Genomic DNA, 21,949 nt, shown 5'->3' on the forward strand with positions numbered 1-21,949 from the left:
GTATCAAGTAGATGTCTAATTGCTTTAAAAGCATGCAGTGGTGGATTTATTTTCAGTGCCTTCCAAAGGAATGTTTCACATCAGCTTGTTCATGTCTAGGACAGCTATGCTGCCACAAACAATAGTTCCTAGTGAACAGTCACCTTAACAATAATCCCTATTGTAACATCCTTTCTCTTTTGAGAATTTATTCTTTTCATAACAGTTATAACACCATCATTTAACTTGTGTCTTGTAAACAATAAAACGCCCAAAATTGCCTCGATATCAACAAAAATCCTCATAGTAAGTTATATCTTACAGCGTTTCTTGGTCTAGAACTTTTGAAAAATATTAACCCTTTTTAGCATACAAATAAGTGGGGCTGGGAATCAATTCAAATGTCAAGAATCGATTTGATTCTGATTCTTAAGATTCAGAATTGATTATCATCGTTTCCTGCATGTTTTAGATGTTGCCCTGCATCATCACACCTGATTCTAATTAATGATCGTCATCAGCTTCTCATCAAAGGGTGGACAGGTGTGTTAATGACACAGTCCTTTGTATCACTGTGCACTGAAGCAGGGAAACATCTAAAACATGCAGGACAGGGGGTCCTGAGGACCAGGGTTGAAGACCACTGCTCTAAGAATCCAGACGTCAACATCGACAATATTAAATTCAAACGTTATTAAATAGTGGTCGGATAAGAGACGACACCAACAGATTATCGGGTTCAACACCGTAGGTGAGGACGAGATCAAGGGGTATGATTAAAACAGTGCAACAGTTTATTTATTTTTTGTGAGATACCCATCGATTCTAGAAGAGAATTGAAAGCTTTATTAAGATTATCGCTTCATATGAATGTTAAAGCAGCACAATGTAACTTTCAGCTTTTGTTGAGTTTGGCGGCTCCTTTGGACCAAAGCTTTACCAGAAAGAACACTACATTTCCCATAAGCACCAGCGCGTACTGCCGGAAAACTCCTGTCCCCGTCGCGTGCATTTGCTTTGATAGTGAATGAAGACGGGACGGACTTTCAAAACTAGTTTTCTGTTTCACCAAGTGAACAGACGGAACTCAAAAAAAAAGATGTTAAACTGTTAAACAAGGAAGCCAGGGAGGGGTATATGGAGAAAATAATGATTATAAACGGTTGTATGTTATATGAAATCCCTATCAAAGAGTGGAGCTCCGATGAGGATTTACTGCCGCAGTTCTGCAGAACCACCGTCTCCGGCTATCTTGTTTAGGAGTGTTTGGCAGCTGCTTTGGTAAATGTTTGACTCGCCATGTGTTTCAATAAATTAGTATAATAGTACAACATACAGTACATGTTTTGTATTACTCTTACTTCTCTTTTCTTTTTTTTTTTGACTGCTATATTATGCTGAAGAGGCTCCGAGGCGTGAGCAATATTTTTGTTTTCCTCGTGAGATTATTTTTTTCCTCTGCAGCTACAAATAGAGTTAATATTTTTTCCTCAACAAACTAGTTTTATCTGAAGATTGGGTTTAATCGCACCGCAGAGAGCTGGCCAGCAACTGCGTTTAGCTGGAGAAGTGGGGAATAAAACCGTGTTTTGATCCGACCCCGGTCTGTGTGAGTGTTTGTTTGTGCTATACTGTGGAAGGTTATGTTTGGTCGTTACAGCCGCAATCCAACGGAGCCGACGACTCTTTGTTATCTCAGATACTCGGCCTCCGTGGTTCTGCCTCCAAGCAGGAAAGTGAAAAGTGAAAAGTTAAACCATTAGCAATCTTTTCCCCACGTCTGTTATCTGGAGCTGCTGCAGCTACAACGCAGCAACGGGTTACCAGCTTCTGCTGAGCTCTGCGCTCCACGCCCCCACCCATTTTTGTCTCGACTACGAATCGGGAAGGAGGGAGAAGTGATGTATGCCATAAAGCAGTCAAAGCCGTAAAAATGTGTAGTTTTTTAGTTTGGAAGGGTTCCTACCATGCACCTCAAAGTAACATAGTGCCAGTGAAGGCGATACAGACCCCTCAGACCATGACAGAGGTGTCATTAAACCTGTTGGAAGTTGATGTACCATCACAATGACTCTGGAAATATGATATTAAGGTGGAAAAGTTACATAGTGCTGCTTTAATGTCCCCCACTATGATTACTTTATTGGTACTGATCAATAAACCAGATAGGAAAACTGAAAATTCAGAAAGAAACTCTAGATAAGCACTAGCAGGGGGCCGGTACACTACCACTAACAAAACTGGCTTCCTTTTTCCTTTTTCCACAGTAAAACTAAGGTTTATAGTTTACAACTTGTATCAACTCTAAAAGAGTGAAATGTCAACTGTTGTCTGTGTTGGTGCACTGCACATGTTGTGTTGTACACATAATTGCTGCCACAAGTAAGCTTAAGCTAGTAAACTACACTTACTATTGAGTCTGAGTTGTGAATCCAGGATCCAGGCCAGAATGCAGAGCTGCAGTCTTACAAGCTTCTCTGCTGCTTCTCGAGGACTAACGCCTGCCAATAAAACTTTATGAATGCATTATGTAATTGGCGAATCTAACAAGGTGCCTAGCGAAAAGGAATTGGTGTCAAAAGATTACCAGGTGTGGCGTGATAGAGGCGTTAATCAAAATAACCTCGTAAAAATTAAAACCAATGCGCATTTGGTTTGTTTGCCTGATGATTTGTCTAAGCAGCGCTGGGGGTCTGCACGGCTCGTGGTCTGTTCATGGGTCCATGGAAATTTCCATGCTCGCCCTATCCTTTTGTACAGTTTCAGTCACAGGTAATCTTGAGAGTGTGTCACGATCCTGCTCCCTCTACCTCTTGTTATCCAGTATCTGCCCATATTTGGATTTCCTGTTTGTGCCTCTTTCCCTGCCAACTAATTATTCTCATAGCCTCACCTCTCCATGTCCCTATTGTCCCTGCCGCTTCAGACCGATGTTTTCTCCCCAGTGTTGATTGGTGCTTTCTGAGGTCCTCTGCCCTTCTCCAGTCCTGACTCTGGCCTGCTCTTCCTGGACATGTGTCCTGCCTTGTGCTTGTTAGTACCTCTGTCTGGAAACCCTCTGTTGAATTGTTGCTGATTGGTATGTCTACCTGACTTTATCTGCCAGTCTACGGTTCTGGCCTACTGTTCCTGGATCTGTCCTGTGCCTCACAAAGACCCAACTACAAACTCTCCTGGTCTCTGGTCAGTTACCCCCAACCCTGTGCAATCATCATCTTGCCTCTCGTCTATTCTTATTTTTGTTAATACATATTTTGATCACCACTCCTTACACCTGGTCAACTCTCACTGTAAGCCCATCCTGTTCAAACTTTGAAATAAAATGTTACAGACCAGCCAAAAACATCCAAGAATGTCTTGCTCACTGGTCTATTCTGAAGTGTCCTATGGGCCAAATCCACAAAGAATAGATTGCGCCCGCAAATAGCGCTGTGAATTGCGCCGCATTTGCGCCCGCAATTTGCCCCGCTTTAAGGTCCTATTCACAAAAGATTTTGCTCTAATGATATGCCGGCGCAAACACGCCCATAAAGTCTTGCAGCTGAGTGCAATTTTCCCTTGTCTGAGTAAGTGAGCGGAGCTGTTTCCAGTGTTCTCCATATTTCAGCACAGATTGGTCCATAATGAAAACTGCAGAGAGCACAACAGCCTCAACTTTCACGTATTTGTACTTCTCTAGTATTTCGCATGTATGACATAAGCTAATGAAATGTCAAATGTTAAGAGGCTGTGCGCATTTACGCACAAGGCACAGCACCGGTAACTTCATTACACTGTTAACCCCAATATGTTCACAGAACATTTTTTGTGTAAATGGATGCATCAAAATATTTAAGTTATATTTTTAAATGTTTTAGGTTTCCACAACTTAAAAACTTTCTATTTTCCTCAACTCATAGTCACTCAAAATTTTCTAGTTTCCACAACTTAAAACTCCGAGATAAGTCCACAACCCCACTTGATCTGACTGTCTACAGTCATGTCTGACTGTAGATTTCACCCTTAATATCATTCAGTATCACACAGGCTTGAATGATATTGAAGAGAGAGAGAAACAGAGACAGGGTGGGAGTGAGGAGTGAGTTTGCGCGCAGTCAATACACGCTTCGAAAAGACGGTATTTGCTCCACTATTTTTGCGTGTGGCAAATAGCGCTGGCCTTTGTGAATTAGACGGTTTTTGCAGTGAGGCTTAATTGCATAGAAAGGGGGCAATTTTGCGCCGAATGTATGAATATTACCTAATTTACATGCATGCAAATTGAACAGGCGCACAATGACACTATTTGCTTGGCAGCGCAGTTTGTGTAGCAATTCGCCATTTGCGGGTGCTTTGTGAATTAGACGCTCTCTTTTTGTCTCATTTGCACCGGTTTAGCGGCCGCAAAAGCCGCGCAATCCTTTTGTGGATTTGGCCCTATGAGTCCTGATCAAAATCCTATTGAACATCTTTACAAATGGCTGAAACATGCAGTCAGGGGAAGAGACCTTTTAAACCTGAGACATCTGGAGCATTTTTCAGATGAGGAGGGGGCTAATGTCTAATGTAAAGTCTACAGGGTGGAGAAGTATCATAAAGACGGTTTATATATTAGTGTTGCCCCCCACCCCACCCCACTTTACAAAGCTGAATGAACAGCCTTTTGAGTGTGATTCCATGTTTGACTGGGGCTTGTTTTTCAAATGTCACATTTCTGAAGCCCATCAGGATTCAATATGTTGTCATTCCTGTATCATCTGCTATTGAGTTATCAGTGGCACAGTTTGTGAAGACACAATTTTCAAAGCATGAAATGCGGCAGAAGCACGAGAGATTTATTTGTTGATTCAGTTGCCAGTTGTCACAGCAACATGCGACATTACTTATCAGGAACTTAAAACCTCATTGTAGATAAGATTACACGGAACACATGAAGAAGTGGCTTCTGATGTGACGGTGTATTAAAATGCAACTTCAATATCCATCTCATTCTCAACAGGTATGATTGCATCACTATGCTGGTCAAATATGCTGATTTCGTAATGGTCCACATTATTGTACTCACTAATTTCTTAATGTTCTTTGGTACTAAGTTTGATCAAAGATGTGTCAGTAAGGCCGCACCTCTGCGAGAAAAGGGAAAAATATTGAAAGGTGCCCTACACTGTTCCACTCAGCGAACGGAAGAATAGACTATATATATATTTTTATATATATAATATATATGTTTGGATATGCACAAAAACACCTGAAAATAGTTATGGTAGACTTCATACAATATAGTTTGAAAGCTTACGGAATAGAACTGTCAACAACAAAAATTCCCAGTGTTGTTTTATAAATTAAACTGGCACCTGTGAAGCCATCCATCCTCCATCTGTTAATTTCCCAGACTTTCTGCCACCTCCTCCAGCTATTTTGTTGTTTGCTGAGATATTCCGATACTGTTCAAGTTTTATGAATAGAAGTTCTAGGTGCAACCGAGCAATGGAGGGCATCTGGTGTGGTGGTGTCAAGCGTTCAGCTCAGCCTTTCGTGGATTATGTGGTCCTGGCGTCATTAGATGGACATCTTGAGTGCTCGCTGGAGAACTTTTTAGCCGACTGTGAAGTGGCAGGGATGAGAATCAGCACTTCCAAATTTGGACACACAAAGGGAACGCAAAAAATGGCAAACCATTCTGTGACTAGAATGGGAATTTTATTGTGTTATTTGCATGTTTTCTTTTCCTGTCGTTGAAGGCAGTACATTGAATTCATAGCATTGCCATCTGTTAGCTGCATTAGAAGTATTTGCATCACATGTAAAACTTGTGCTGATGTGTTAATTTGCTTGTGTCTTTTTGCATATCTCCTCAAGCTGCAGTACTTTGGCACCTGTAGTCAGACATGCTATTTGTAGCTGGTTAGACCTACAGCCAATGTAGTCGTTATTAGTCATCTATAGAGTCCCAACACATCAAACTTCCATGTAAAGTTAGTGGCTGCCCAACTGCACACAAGTTCTGATGAAATAGGTTTTCAGCTATCGGCATGCTAACAGGATGTCTGACATAAAAAGAGATAACATACTTCTTTGAAACATTAAACAGGATGTGTTTTTGCAAGGTTTTGCAAGACACAGCATATTTTATGTTCTAAGTTTCCGGCTCATGAGGATTGTGGAGAAAGACTGGATTTGTTCTGACATGTTCTGGGTATGGGTCTCTGTAAAGCGTCTAGAGACAACTCTGTTGTATTAGACGCTATATAAATAAAATTGAATTGAATTGAATTGAATTGATTTCAGCTATTTTAAGAAGAATAAGAATAAGAAGCTTTATTATCATTGTACAGTATACAACAAAATATCGTTCGGCAGCATCCTCCAGGGACAGCAGCTACATTCACAGTCAGAATCCCAAACAGCAAAAAATAAAGTGCAATGAAATTATCTCCATAAGGACTGGTGTTATGAGTCCTGTAGCAGTCAAATCAAATCAAATCAAATCAAATCAAACTTTATTTATATAGCACTTTTCCTACAAATAATGAAACACAAAGTGCTTAACAGAAGAAAAAAAAAACAAGAAAAAACAAATAAACATAAAACGTATTAATGCCCCCTGTTCCTTTTCACTTTCTGTTGATTTTCTTTGGTACAATAATTAGAAATATAGGGATGTAAAACCCTGATTTTACAATGGAAGTGGACGGGAGAGATGACAGTTTTGTCTCACCTAGCAACAGGGGCGGGGGCTTGACAAAGGGTCAATTGCCCCAGAGTTTAATGTGCATTTCCTTAAATCTCCACATTGTGGGAAGAAATGGGTGAACAACCTTTTCCCTTGTTTTTCTTGGTGACTGAGGGAGACAACCATGGTCCCAACTTTAAAGGTGCTGATTATCATCCCTGCTGCTTCACTCTTCCCATAACAAATCATTCCAGTGGAAGATGAATAAAAACTGGAAGTTACTGAGATGATGACAAGCAATCTGTCCTGGATGGCTTTTTTTATGTTATCATATGTGCAAAACAGAAAAAGATAAGAAAGAGCTACAGAAACAAACGCAGCTTGAACAACCCTTACATGAGAAATATATGGCGAATTAGTTAATAAGATTTCACCCTTTAGAGTATACTTTGGTTTTGGCAACAATATATCCAAGCAGAACATGTTTAAGTATTGCTTAAACCGTTCATGATATCCCCACTCTTGCGTAGGTCTGTTTGATGCTTAGTACAGTTTGGTGGAGTGCAGTTGTATGGTAAGTACTAAAGCTCAGGGGCGCAGCTTGTGAACAGGCAAGGCAGGCAACTGCTTGGGGCCCCGAGTTGTTGGGGGGCCCATGAGGCCCCAAAAAAAAAAAAAAAAAAAAAAAAAAAATATATATATATATATATATTTTTTTTTTAAAAAAATTATTACTATAAACAAAGGTGTTTCCTGTCAGGGGTATTGAGGACTAAAAAAGTATTTTGAAGGCTGTTTTTACTCTTAAACTCTTACCCTTAAACAAACATAGGGCATTTATCAATGACATCTCAGTAGCCAGTAAGAAACCTCCCTCAAGGGCCCCCATGTCGTCATTCCCATGATCACGGATCATCCACCTGTACACAGTGTCAAAAAAGAAAAAACTACACACAGTGTCGTGTGCACAGAATTTAACGTTCTTTCTGGAAGTTTTAAATGGAGCCGATTCAGCTCAGCCGAAGGTAAAGAAAAACATTTGGAATAAAAAAGCAAAATTTCATAACGTTTTCGTTGGTGTCAGTTTATTATAACATAACGGTGATGAATGCTGGTTTGAGGGGCCCCCTAGAAATTTTTGCCTAGGGTCCCAACAGACCCTAGAATCGCCTCTGCTAAAGCTTGACTCTTTTTTTTTTTTTCTTCAACTGGGCTGTAACTTCATGGAAATCATGGAAGTTTCCATGAAGTCTGGACTTCTGGGAATATCTGATTTGTTTTTCCTAGAAATTATAAGCATGAGGTTCTTTTGAGCACTTGAAGAAACCTTGGACATGTGACAAGGAGAAGGTGGAAACAGACACAGCACCTCTGCTATTTGACAGCAGCCATCTTACCCAGAACAAACAGAACATTTGGCAGACTGTTTTTCAATTGCTTCCAGAAGTACATAAAACCTGTAGCGCTACGTTTCCTAATCACTACTGACCTTTCAACAGGAACATGAAAATCCTGTTTCAAATGAAAAATACATGTGATTAGATCTATGGTGATGTGTCTCTGAAAGCCAGCTGTACATGTCCTCATATGTTGTACTATTTTTTTTTTTTTTAAACTAAACTCTGACAAAAACACAACAGAAGTCAGTGAAACGTCTACAATCTCCATGATGGCCGCACAAATGTGAATCATGCATGTTTCATTTGAGTCTGAGTCAGAGTCTGTTCCAGGCTAGAGATAGCCGGTACGACCTGAGAGGCACTGCCATATATCATAGAACCAAAACTAGGATCAATACTAAAGAAATGAATGGATTAAAAATGAATAAATTTAAAACGATGTATAAATCCAATATAATCGAAAGATACAGAACATTAGTGTGATACAAAACTATATATATATATATATATATATATATATATATATATATATATATATATTATTATTATTATTATTTCTTTCCTACAAAAGGAAAGGAAATGCAATGTGTTTATCAATGGAAACTGATCGACCAAATTTTTTTTTACTTCATCACTTCATCATTTCCATCTGGCATGGAAACTACTCCAATTTACTATGGTTGGGTGGTATTTTCCTGTTACTGTCAGACCGACTGTGAACATTTATTTACAAAAACAGTGATGACAGTATTAATGACTTAATTCTTACAGCAATCAACCCCGAAAACAAACTGCAGCATCATAGCTTATGATTTTGTTTTGCTGTTTCATCTTATGGAACCATAGTGAAAATACAAACCAAAAAAAGATCCCGTATCTCATTGGTTTGGACCTTGTGTGAATCCGATGATGAAGAAGGGGAGAGCCTGAGATCAAAGTAACGTGGGGAACAAAGCTCTATCATGTATTAAGTTTTTCTACATTTAGAATGCCAACAGCTGTCTGTATCTGCCCTGTAATCAAAGGCAATCAACCCTCTTTGATTAATAATAGTCTTTATTACATGAAATAAATACACAATCCAGAGATCATCATGAAAATATTAAATTCTGGTCTCCATATGTCAAATACTACAGAGAAATGTTTCAGGAATTGGGCTTCTTAATGTAAACAAAAACATGCCATCTAGAGATGAATTATTATTTTTATCTTATACAACAGTCTTGGCTCTTCTTGCTGGCACGGAGGGCATGTAATACCTTAGATTCTTCCAGAACCTCCTGTTTGAGTATAATATAGTGACTTTTTCTTTTCTGTCAAAGACTAAATTCCACTTCAGAGCCCCTTGTTTCCTTTTTATATAACGCAGAGACTCTGGAAGGCAACTGTAATCCACTGGACCATCTGGTGAAATAAAACACAAACATGACCACATAAGAATAAAAGTACTCAATATTGACATGTTATTTAAATTAAAAGCCCTTTCATATTTCCTACTTGTGCGCTTGAGCGAATGACCCATGCAGCTGTATAGATGCAGAACTATAAGTACACATAACTGGTGTAGAAAATCTTACGCTCTCATACTGAGAAGCTGATAACGATTGTGTGATTGCGTTTCAGATTTGAGGCATTAGGGACCAACTTAGTTCATCTAAGCATGAGAATAGGAGTTGCGTTAGTTTAGATAATTAAAATGTCCGCTTCACAAAGATGACTGATTTGTGGGTAATTGTGACATCAACTTAAATTTCCTTGTTTTTTTTAAGAAATAGTCCAGTGAATTTTACAGGAGATTAGTAATCTAATGCTGTTGCCAAGCTGTATGCTGCCAAAGGCACAGACTTTTATTAGTTTATTTATTTATTGGCACACACAAATGAATGTTCCGTCTATAACAGTCATTGGTGTAACAACGCAGTGCGTTTTCGTCAAAGTATAAAATTACGCACGGGCCCTATGACTGACTGGGAAAATCCAAGCCTCAAAAGTAAACATCTTTTTGTGGACTGTCTGTCAGATTGAGAGGTTGAGTAATATAGGGAAATACGAGAGAAGTGTGTTTTTGAAAGGCACATGCTTGTAGAAGTGACGTAAAAGCTACTTAAATAATAATAAATAATATTTTACTGAACATAAATTAAAATGAATCAGAAATTGCTTTTGAACTGATGGTGAAAAGAGCAAAACAAAGCAAACTAAAGACTAAACTGGCCTGGGCAAAAATTACGGGACCCTCAACTATTGTGTAATCAATATTTTGACTCAGTTCTTGCAATCAAGTGGTTCCTGTAACACTCAATGAAACTTGTGTACCTGTAGACAGATATTTTGGTCCAATCCTCATGACTATTTGTATAGAAACGATCTATATACACTTGTTAATGCATTAGTGTCCATCAGGCGCAACGCCAGGATTTCTGTTCTGGGTGGGCCAACCTAATTTTGGATGGGCCTTTAATTAATAACAGGCTACTGGCATCGAGCTGGCGAGTTGAGGGGAGGGAAGGCGAGTCGGGGGCGTTATCTGCGAAACATAACGTAACCTGTGTGGGTGTGTAGAATGACGTATTATCCCCACATCAGAAAAGTGTAATTATCAAAACAAGGATGGATGAACATCGGGATGAGCTTTTGTGGCCGGGTTTTGCTTCTTGCAAAGCCCCGGTGTGTCTTTTTTTGTCCAGTTGTTCAAATAATGGATCATCCTTTATGGCGTCCTCGGCTCCGAGGTTGAGCAGCTCGTGGACCTCCTCGTCTCCCCAGTCACTCATCTTACTCATTCTGCCTGTGACCTCCTGCTGCTGTTGTTACTCTCATCAGCTGTTTCCTTATTTTATAAAATAATAATAAATAAATACTTTTTTTTTATTCACTGGGTTCCCGGGAGAAGAAGGAGCTGAGTCGAAAGGCGAAGCTCTCGATTTACCGGTCAATCTACCCTCACATATGGTCACGAACTTTGGGTAGTGACCGAAAGGACAAGATCGCGGATACAAGCGGCCGAGATGAGTTTCCTCCGCAGGGTGGCTGGACGCTCCCTTAGAGATGAGTTTCCTCCGCAGGGTGGCTGGACGCTCCCTTAGAGATAGGGTGAGGAGTTCGGTCACCCGGGAGGAGCTCGGAGTCGAGCCGCTGCTCCTTCACATTGAGAGGAGTCAGCTGAGGTGGCTTGGGCATCTGTACCGGATCCTCCTGGACGCCTCCCTAGGGAGGTGTTCCAGGCATGTCCCTCCTCCCTACGGAGGTGTTCCAGGCATGTCCCTCCTCCCTACGGAGGTGTTCCAGGCATGTCCCTCCTCCCTAGGGAGGTGTTCCAGGCATGTCCCTCCTCCCCAGGGAGGTGTTCCAGGCATGTCCCTCCTCCTCAGGGGGGTGTTCCAGGCATGTCCCTCCTCCCCAGGGAGGTGTTCCAGGCATGTCCCTCCTCCCTAGGGAGGTGTTCCAGGCATGTCCCACCGGGAGGAGACCGGGAAGACCCAGGACACGCTGGAGAGACTATGTCTCTCGGCTGGCCTGGGAACGCCTCGGACTCCCCTGGAGGAGCTGGAGGAAGTGTCTGGGGTGAAGGAAGTCTGGGCATCCCTGCTGAGGCTGCTGCCCCCACCCGGGAACGGATAAGCGGCGGACGATGGATGGATGGATGGATGGATGGATGGATGGATGGATGGATGGATGGATGGATGGATGGATGGATGGATGGATGGATGGATGGATGGATGGATGGATGGATGGATGGATGGATGGATGGATGGATGGATGGATGGGTTCCCAGGTTCTACTCATGAGCCGCCAGCCCGGATTAGTTCTGTTTACATTAGACCTGACCCGCGGGTTAAGATTACCCTCGGACCAGACATGCCACCCCGCGTCCATCAGTATAAAAGGGGCACAAGACACGCTAGATCTGCACGTTGATCGCGTGGTATCCGCCAACTTAAAAGGAGCTTAAGACAGGCAAAGGAGCTGCTTGAAGAACATTACATCCGTCAACACAGGGAGTTGTGACTTGTGATTGGTCCAGACTGATTGGAAACATTTTGAATTTTGAATTGAAATGTTAAAATAATAATCAAAATAATTAAAAATTAGACATTCAAATAATAAATTGAAAAAATTCTGTCTGTCAATCAGTGTGGACCAATAGTAGGAGTGGGTGGGCCCACTCCCAACGCTGCGGTAGGTGTCCATACTGGTTCTACTGGCTTTTGACACTGTAGATCTGCATTGTTTAGTTTTCTTCAGTGACCATTGTGGGTTTCTTTTTCTTTATTGGAAAGATACCAAAACATTTGGCTAAATGTGTAACTGGATTAATTATATATGTAAGTGTAAACGATTGGTGGGAAAATTTACTGTAAACATTTTCAGTAAGAATAATATTCTGTGGCTTTAAATATTGAGTTTGTGCTGAAATGAAAATGTTCTGTGTCCTAGAAAGATATCCCTCTATGTGACTTATTTTGGCTGGTTTGTACGTGCAAAGAAGATTTTTTCTTACCAGTTTCCACCAGAATTATTTTGGGGTCATTCTGAATCAAAGCGTCGTGAAGGCCAACTTTCTGCTCGTACAGCAGCTGGTTCTGTTTTGCACAGGAAGACTGTGTGTACTTCTCTTTGTCTCCAAGTGACAGGATGATTATCAGCCTGCGGCATTGGCGAACTTTAGCAGAGACGTCATCATGCATCGCTGTAAGAGATTCAAGACAAGTCACACAACAATTGATTGCTAATGAGGTAAAATCCAGTCTACAGAGCACAATATACATTTTAATACATTCTATTCTATCTTTATATGTATTTAGATATATTTATACTGTGTGCCTGTGTTCAAAAATTCATTATTCCTGCATAGTGACAACAACAATTATTGATTCTTGGTTAATTAGGTTTCTTTTGGCTAGAACAGGGCAGCTTTATAGCTTTATAGTACCGTGAAAAAACATTTGTGCCCAATAAACGGTGCATTAGTATTCTTAATTTATCTATCCATCCATCCATCCATCCATCCATCCATCCATCCATCCATCCATCCATCCATCCATCCATCCATCCATCCATCCATCCAAATCCATCCATCCAAATCCATCCATCCATCCATCCATCCATCCATCCATCCATCCATCCATCCATCCATCCAAATCCATCCATCCATCCATCCATCCATCCATCCATCTATCCATCCAAATCCATCCATCCATCCTCCATCCATCCTCCATCCATCCATCCATCCATCCATCCATCCATCCATCCATCCATCCATCCATCCATCCATCCATCCATCCATCCATCCATCCATCCATCCATCCATCCATCCATCCATCCATCCATCTATCCATCCAAATCCATCCATCCACCCACCCACCCAAGGACATACATTTCTTTTCATTTTTATGTCCTCCAACTTAAAAAAAAAGTGAATTTATATATTTAATTTATTTATTGATTGTATCTTTGTGCTTTGACAAATGTGATTTTACACCATAGTTGTGAAAGAAGCCTGAGTTGGATGTATTTTCTGGATTTAGTCAGGTCAACAAACCTCAACTGATTACAAATTCTGTGATTGTTGATTCTCTATTTTCTGGTCAAATTCTCATTTCCATTCATTACAACTTGACATGTAACTGTGCTCAACCTTGTCCAGGACAGTCGTCCCGGCCTCTGATGTACAGGGAGTAGCCTTGCTGCTGCTCCAGCTCCTCAGACAGCCTCTGAAGAGCAAAGCTTGTCTTCTCACTTGCACTTGTGGTTTGGGACTGCACGAAGCTCACAAAGGCATCGTAATGCTTCCCATCTGAAACTGTTGAGAAGAGGGAATCTGTTTTTGTTTTATTCCATTCATGTGTTGACTCAAGAGTTTCTGGTAGTGCATAATGATGACACTAAAAGGGGGTTGACTTCTACGGAAATTTACTTTTACCTTTTTTTTTGAAAAAATGTGTCATCAGTTTCCTGTAAGACAAAACCAGGTCGACTTTAAAGAGGAAAACGGTGGCAGCCAGGACAATAACAACCATGGAGGTGGTGAGGCACAGAGCCACATTTCTGTAGAAGCCACTGTAGTCAGCTGAGGAGATGAGGCAGACAAATGTAAACAGCTCAATAATGTCATTAGGATTCATATAAAGAAAAGAAGGGTAATCAATCACTCCAATGAAACTTTTAGTAATTGAAAACTGGGCAATTATGATAGTCACCCACATTTCAAATTAAAGGACAATACCTTCACGTAGCATGACCAAACCCGTTTTTTCTTCAACTGGGCTTTGGACATAGAAATGTATGGGGACATTCAGGAAACTACGAAGAACTCTGGAAATAAACAGCGTGGACTTGCAAACCACCCTTCCTCTCTGAGGAAGACTAAAAGAGACAGAAAAGGTTCAAAAAGGTTTCAGACAGGTACAGTAAATGAAACTACCATGAAAACTTTGTCTTTATGTTTTTGCTTACATCCATTTACCACATTTAAAAGTTCCACAATATTTACTTGAAATGTGTGCAGTTGAATAGTTTTGCAAACTGGGCTCAGATCATTAGGATTCTGAGGAGTTCTTTTAACAGCATCCTGCTTGTTCTTCCTCTCAAATGTCAAGTCCTGGTTACTCGATTTACAGACTGCACGAATAGAAACAGTCCTGTTGGGAATCTATCATGTTTCCATTTAGCTTCTGTGTTTATACAGTACTGTTTTGTTCACCTCAATCCATACAATTCGACCACAAGAAGAAACTCACCATGACACATTCACACTGAGCTCCTCATAGTTATCAGTGTGATCCCCGTCTATAGTCCAGTAAATTAAAATCTCATCCTCGTCGAAGCCTACGTGGCCTACGTTGGCTGAAATCTGTAGCTCTGCTCTCATACCTGCCAATCAATGAGAGTTCAGAGCAAAGGAAATGTCACATTAGGAATCTTTGGTGTTTCATGAAGCTCTCCCTGTCAGCTCAAATATTCTTTGACTTATTAGAGAAGGTGGTTCAATAAAAAAAAGTGGAAGAAAAACTTCTCATGCCGTGCATTTTCTTTAGTTTATTATTTTGTTATTACCGTATTTTCGCGACCATACGTGGAAAGGCGCAGCCCAGTTATGTGTGCCATTTCTGTATTTAACACACACATGCGGCGCACCGAACGAAAAGGCGCCGTCTACACTCACATATGGCGCGCCGCCGTGTGCGTATTTAAAAATAGAGCGGGAGCAAAACTGAGTTTGATTGTGCTTTAAGTCTTTATTACAAAGTACTAACATTTTTTAAATCACCAATGAATAATCAAAAATTAAAACAAGCGTCATTAATCAAACACATCGAAGTCGCTCAATCAAATATGCAACAGTTGTCAGGACTCAGCCTGTCGGGCTGAGACCAGGAGGCCGAACCATTCAGAGGGGTGAATAAGCAGGTGCACGCACTGCAGAGATCGCCTGCATGAAATAACTCCCAAGGTCGCATCACTTTCTTGTCAATCAATCTAGTGATTCTTTTTTGATCAATCTTAACGATTTTTGTTTTAGATTAATCTTATAAAGGGTTTTCTTTCCACTTTTTGATTCACCTTTCTGTTAAATGCCAAAAAAGGAATACATTTTACCATTCTCACAATTTTTTAATCGTGAAAAAAACAACAAATTTCATACATAAACCAAAGCAAAAGTGTCATTTGGTTTATTTAGAATAGTCTCGATAAATCTTAACTAACTTATTCAAAGCTCAAAAAGTGCAAACACTGTTTAAGACATCACTTTGTGTAAAAGTCCTTGATTCTAACATGAATTCTGCCCAAAGTTGTGAGTCTCAATGGTTTTCCTTCACCGCACAATTCACGGAGAATACATTCTTTTTTAATCTTAAATGATCTTTTACCAGGTGATAGCACAAACAGATATGTAATATATTTGCTAACTGTCATATTGACAACACAAACACAACATTAAAGGCAGTGTTGTGCTAGTTACTGAAAAATAGTAACTAGTTACGGTTAGTAGTTACTAGTCTGACCAATCCGTTTCATTCGGACCGCAAAAAACAGATTGGTCAGAGTTTTTACAGGATTAAAGCTGTCAGAGAGGTCGGATTTTTTTCTTTCCTTTTTCTGAACACATTATTCACTGGCTACTCTCAGGATGGAAGGACCATTTCACCCAGTATAACAATAAATGTTTTTGAAAACGATCACAGACTATACCTTTAATAGAACACTTTGAAGGAGTTAGCCGTTAGCATCATCGTTGTATCTTTTACACCAAATGGTCAGGACACGACTTTCACATGAAAACTATAAAATAACAAACTACATTTAATGCGGCCAACACGTTTACGGTTAATGAGGTAAATGCTTATATTGTTATAGTGTCATCACTTTAAGCTTTGAGAACCAGGATTGGAGATGCTCACTAACGGCGGTCGTGCTGCTTTGATACGTTATTGAGATTTTACTGAGCGTAAAGAGCAACATTTTGTCTGGTTTCTCCCTTAAAAAGTCCCAAACCTGATGCTTAAATCCAGTTTTAAGAGGTAAAAATTTAATCCGATGAATGTATGCTACTTGTACTGGCCATTGTCAGGGTGTTGTGTACATGCGGCATGCAACGCATCTACGCTGGCCGCCGTATTTACGTAATCAACATCATCAGCGTAACCGATTAAGTTTACGAAGCACTTTTTGTGTCACGAGAGCCATGAGGATGTCATGCTGTGCGTGTGTCACTATGACGACATTGATGATCGATGTTTTACTTGCCCACTTGAACGAAGATCTCTTCTTGCTGCGGAGACAACAAATGTATCTCTGGAAAATCCACTGGAGGATCTAAAAAGTCATAATGGAAGTTATAGATGGGAAAAAAGTGATACTATTAATACCAAGCAAGTGTAAGTGTTAGTCATTCACTCAGTTTTCTTTTTCAGTCATTTAGACAGAACAAGAAGACATTACAGCAAGAATAATTTCCAGAATTTTTCTCAAATGTGTCTAAAAATAATGTAAATCTGGTGAGTCTATTAAAATAATACATTAAAACAAGGGCTCTTCAGCTGGGATTCAGACTAATGAGAGTTCAGGGACCTACTGTACATACCAATGTTCATATCAAGCTGGATGCTGCGGGCAGCTGTGTACTTCCTGCCATCCAAGGTGATATCTATAAGGCAAGTGTATATCCCAGAATGTCTCTCCGAGGGCACTGACAACCTCATGTAGCCGTCATGACTCACAGAAACCGGCCCCTGCAGCGGTTGGCAGTCCTACACACACACGTAAGATGGCACTTTTCATTCACTTAGACTTTAAAGAAATAAGTACAAAAACCTGCAAACAAAGGCAATAGGTTGAAAGCATAAAACAACTTAACAGCATTCACTTTCAAACAAAGTACATTTAAAATTAAATGAGCTAGAAAAAACATCTAAAATAAATAACTGTAGTAGAAAAGACTTGTATAACTTAATGAAAGTAAAAATCTGTAATAGTGTTGTCATTTTATAATCTTAATCCATTTCTTGGTTAGGTGTGTGGATCTCTCAAAGGGCAGAAATAGATGGTAATTTCATTCACACTGCTCACTACACCAGTAAACAAAACTTAGTATAACATGTTAATGAATGACGTAAAGCTACGACAGCGGTTTAATATTTTTATCTTGACTTTTCCTTTTAGGGGTCCCCCGTGGAAGATCATCCATTTCCATCTTACCCTGTCCTTTTGAATCTTCCTCTGTCACCCCAACCAACTACTTATCCTCTTTCACCACATAAATGTCATTTTTGATCTTCCTTTTTGTTCTCCTGCCAAGCATCTTTATGTGTCCAAACCATCTCAGTCTAGGCCGGGGGTCGGCAACCCGCGACTCTAGAGCCGCATGCGGCTCTTTAAGCCGCCCTAGTGGCTTCTGGAGCTTTTTCAAAAATGTTTGACCTTTTTTTCATTTTTTCTTCTTTTTTTCATTTTTTCTTCTTTTTTTTTCTCTTCTTTTCTCTTTTTTCCTCTTTTTCTCTTTTTTCTTCTTTTCTTTTTTCCTTTTTTCTTTTTTCTTCTTTTTGTCCTCTTTTTTCTCTTTTTTCTTCCTTTTCCTTTCCTTTTTAATCTCAACATTTCGACTTTTTTCTCAACATTTCGACTTTTTTCCCGAGGTTAATTAATGTCGACTTTTTTCTCGAAATTGTGACTTTTTCTCGAAATTTTGATTATTTCCTCGACATTTCGACTCTTTTCACAACATTTCGACTTTTTTCTCAAGATTGTACTTCAACATTAATCTTGACATTTCAACTTTTTTCTCGACATTTCGACTTTTTTCTCGAATTGCATAATGAAAAAAAGAATCTTCCCCCAGTTATAACTAATATAGAAACATGCAGCATGTGGCTTATACAAGACTTTTAATTTTTTGCAGCTCCAGACATACAGTATTTGTTTTTTGTGTTTTTGGTCCAATATGGCTCTTTCAACATTTTGGGTTGCCGACCCCTCACTGTATCTCCAAGACATCTAACCCTGACGGTTCCTCTGATTCATTTTTAATCCTATCCATTCTCGTCAGAAAATCTTAACTTCATCAAGTCTGCCACCTTCAGCACCAACTCCAGCCTGAAGAGAGTGCAACTCCCTTCTTCTACACTTCTCATAGCGCTTCACAGTTGAGCCCAAGCAATCGCTTCCTGATTTGATCCTCTGCAAAGAATAAAATCAGCCTCCATGCTCCTACTGCCTCTCGTACATATCCCCCTGTGCTCCTCCGTATTCTTGAAATACATGTTTACCATAACCATTTCTTCCTTTTTGTGAAGTCCACCACTAGCTGTACTTCCATGTAACTGCCCTAAACACCATACTCGTCCATCATCCCCTCATCTCTGTTCTCATCACCAATATCACCACTGATGTCTCCGTCAATCAACACTTCATCTAACTCATCCCTAGAAATGCTATCCAACTCTTCATTTGACTCACCAGAGAAATTATCTTTCTCTTCTCACCCAAAACCAACTTCTGAAGCATAACCATTCACAATGTCTATCAACATCTCTCCAATTCTTCATGCTTGTCAGGCTTTCTGACACTGTATTCCCCTCCAGAACTCTCTTTACATACTGGTCCTTCAGAATCACTTCTACACCCATTTCAGTTTAGTTTCTAACCTTCTCCAGTTTTCTTTAGCCTTGTGGTCCTTCCACCTGGTTTCCTGGACACATGATGTACCGTATTTTCCACACTATAAGGTGCACTGCATTATAAGTCACACCTTCAATGAATGACATATTTTAAAACTTCTTCCATATATAAGGCGCACCGCATTATAAGGCGCACTAAATATATGGTAAAATATCGTACTATAGTGGCCGGGGTTAAGTTACGTATCTACCTGATGGAGCTGCGCTACAGGAAATGCTACAAAATACTACAGCAAATGCAAAAAAAAAAAAACCAAGAAAAGCACTGTATGTCAAACTTTATTGACAAAATAAAAACCAGCTTTGCTCCGTCTCGTCAAAGTCTCCATTATGTGAGTCAGCGTCGCTGCTGTTGTCTTGAACGTCTATGACGATTCCTGGCGTTTTTAGCGCCATAACTTCGGCTACACCAACTACATTACCCACAATCCCCCTGACTACAGTAACAGAAATTACCGTAATGATCATATACTGTATAAGGTGCACTGCATTATAAGGCGCCCTGCTGGTTTTTGAGAAAATGAAAGGCTTTTAGGTGCACCTTATAGTGTGGAAAATACGGTACCAGATTCCTTCTCTGCATCATATCAACTTGCTCTCCTTTTCTTCCTTGGTACCAACAATTGAAGTTGCAACTCTTATTTGCACAACAGAAAATGAATTATGAAAACTGACCTGGATTTATAACTATTAATAACTATTTGTGATTGCATACTTTTCTATAAATCATCACTGATAACAAAGCAGGTCTATTGCAAGTATTGTTATAAAATAAAATGTGTAATGACAAACATCCCATCAAATGGTTGTCAAAGAGGGAGGAGGACGGACACAAATGCAATGAAAACATGTGAATGCAAAAGCAGCTAATACCTTCATCCATCGAATGATCCTTGTGTCATTCAGCCTGAGGATTTCCTCCTGTTTGCAAGGAAGGCCTTTACTGACTCCGACATTGATGGCAATGTTCTCAGCTGGATCAGGACATTCGGCAGTGGACACTAACACCCCAAATGTCATCGTTGATGTCCTAGTTTCATCCCTGAAGAGAAGGAAATAAAAAGTGCGATTGTTGAATAAAAATGTCTCTAAAGGGAGATTATGATTACCGGGGGGGGGGTTACAGTAAGACTCAGAAAGCCGGATGAATGTAAAATGGAATTATTGACTATTGGAGAAGGGGTTGATTAAATATGTTTTACTTCTTACTTTTGAGACATTTAAAGGTGTTTTATGTGTAATGTTTATAGTTATGCATGTGCATATATGTATATATATATATATATATATATATATATATATATATATATATATATATATATATATATATATATATATTGCGTATGGATCGATTTATTTTGTGTACATTTACTGGAAACAAATTAATTTATTTACATGGGGTTCTATATGCTCAATATGTGTGTATGCATATCTATTTATATATAGATACATAGATTCATACTAATAATAATACAAGAATCAATCAATGAAATGTGATCCGTGTCCCCCTATCTTTAGAACAATAAATGAACTCTTAGGAAGGTCACTTGTGGAGTCCCGCAGGGTTCTGCTCTTGGACCAATACTTTACTCCGTATGTACGCTGCCTTTAGGAAACATCATTTGGAAACATAGCATCAATTTTCACTGCTATACAGATGATACTCATCTGTATTTATTCATGCAACCACAAGAAGCCAATCAAATAGCCTTATTGGATGCATGCACCGAGATGCAAAGACCTAAATAACAATTCACTTCCTGCTTCTTAATTCAGATGAAACGGAAGTTATTGTAATTTCCTAAGCACCTCTGGAAGACATTTTTGAGCTGTATAGTGAAATTATATCACATTTCCTTAGCCTCTAGTCTAGCTCCATTGTTTGGGAACTTGGTGTCATTTTTTATTAAGATGTCTTTTAATTCGCATATGAAACACGTCACAAAGTTCTTTCATTTGTCCAATATTAGAAAAAATAGAAACATCTCAAGCAGATACAGCAAAATGGATCCATGCCTTTGATATCCTCTTACATGGTCAATTTTTAAGCGTTTGCAGACCAATTCATTTGACTAATTCAGTCAAATAACAAAAAAATGTGCAAACATTATTCTACAATCATTAAGGTTAAAATAGTGAGGTCACGTCTTTAAACAGACTTTGAAAAGAGTTGGTCCATGTTTGAGATCATTTGAGAGGATCATGTGGACGGCTTTGGTACCTTTTCTCACATGTGTATGTTCCTTGATGAGACATCTGCACAGGTAGAAACCATAGCAACCCCTCCCTGACCTCCACACCAGAGGGGAGGCTGGTGTTTCGACTGTCTCCTCTTCTCCACACCACCTTATCCTGAGAGTGAGGAAGAAGGCACTTGAGCAGAAACAAGTGGCCAGCACTCACATGGTAGGTGTCTATCGCCCCACTGTGGTCTGGGAGAGGCACTGCAAAAGGAGAACATCCATTTGGTTTTCATTAAATCAATTACCGGTAACTATCTGAATGTTTATAAAGCAGTATAATTAAAAGAACAAGAAGAAAAAAAAGGAAAAGGGAGCCATTGTCTCTGAGCACAGTATAACACTGCAAAAGTATAGGGATTGTGCTGTATTGGTGGAGCTCTTTATTTTTATACACATGGATGGAGAATTACTCCCATATTATCATGTTTCTGTACATTTTAAAAATGACTCTCAAAAAACAAATATAACTGCTACACAGACCATGTTTGTATTCAGCTC

The 21,949-nt window shown here is 39.7% G+C and overlaps 1 protein-coding gene across 1 annotated transcript; it reads right to left on the bottom strand.

Annotated features, from left to right (window-relative positions):
* Positions 1–9,224: 9,224 nt before the first annotated feature.
* LOC133446285 (interleukin-1 receptor type 1) lies at positions 9,225–21,646 on the bottom strand. The gene is made up of 10 exons (XM_061724294.1): positions 21,430–21,646; positions 20,082–20,250; positions 17,117–17,282; positions 16,780–16,848; positions 14,772–14,904; positions 14,258–14,397; positions 13,955–14,101; positions 13,670–13,834; positions 12,533–12,721; positions 9,225–9,435 (listed from the first exon to the last, which is right to left on the bottom strand). The coding sequence occupies exons 1-10, from the start codon at positions 21,462–21,464 to the stop codon at positions 9,242–9,244; spliced, it is 1,407 nt and encodes a 468-aa protein (XP_061580278.1). The 5' UTR covers positions 21,465–21,646; the 3' UTR covers positions 9,225–9,241.
* Positions 21,647–21,949: the final 303 nt, after the last annotated feature.

Source organism: Cololabis saira, chromosome 6 (genome assembly GCF_033807715.1).
Source record: "Cololabis saira isolate AMF1-May2022 chromosome 6, fColSai1.1, whole genome shotgun sequence".
NCBI lineage: Eukaryota > Metazoa > Chordata > Actinopteri > Beloniformes > Belonidae > Cololabis > Cololabis saira.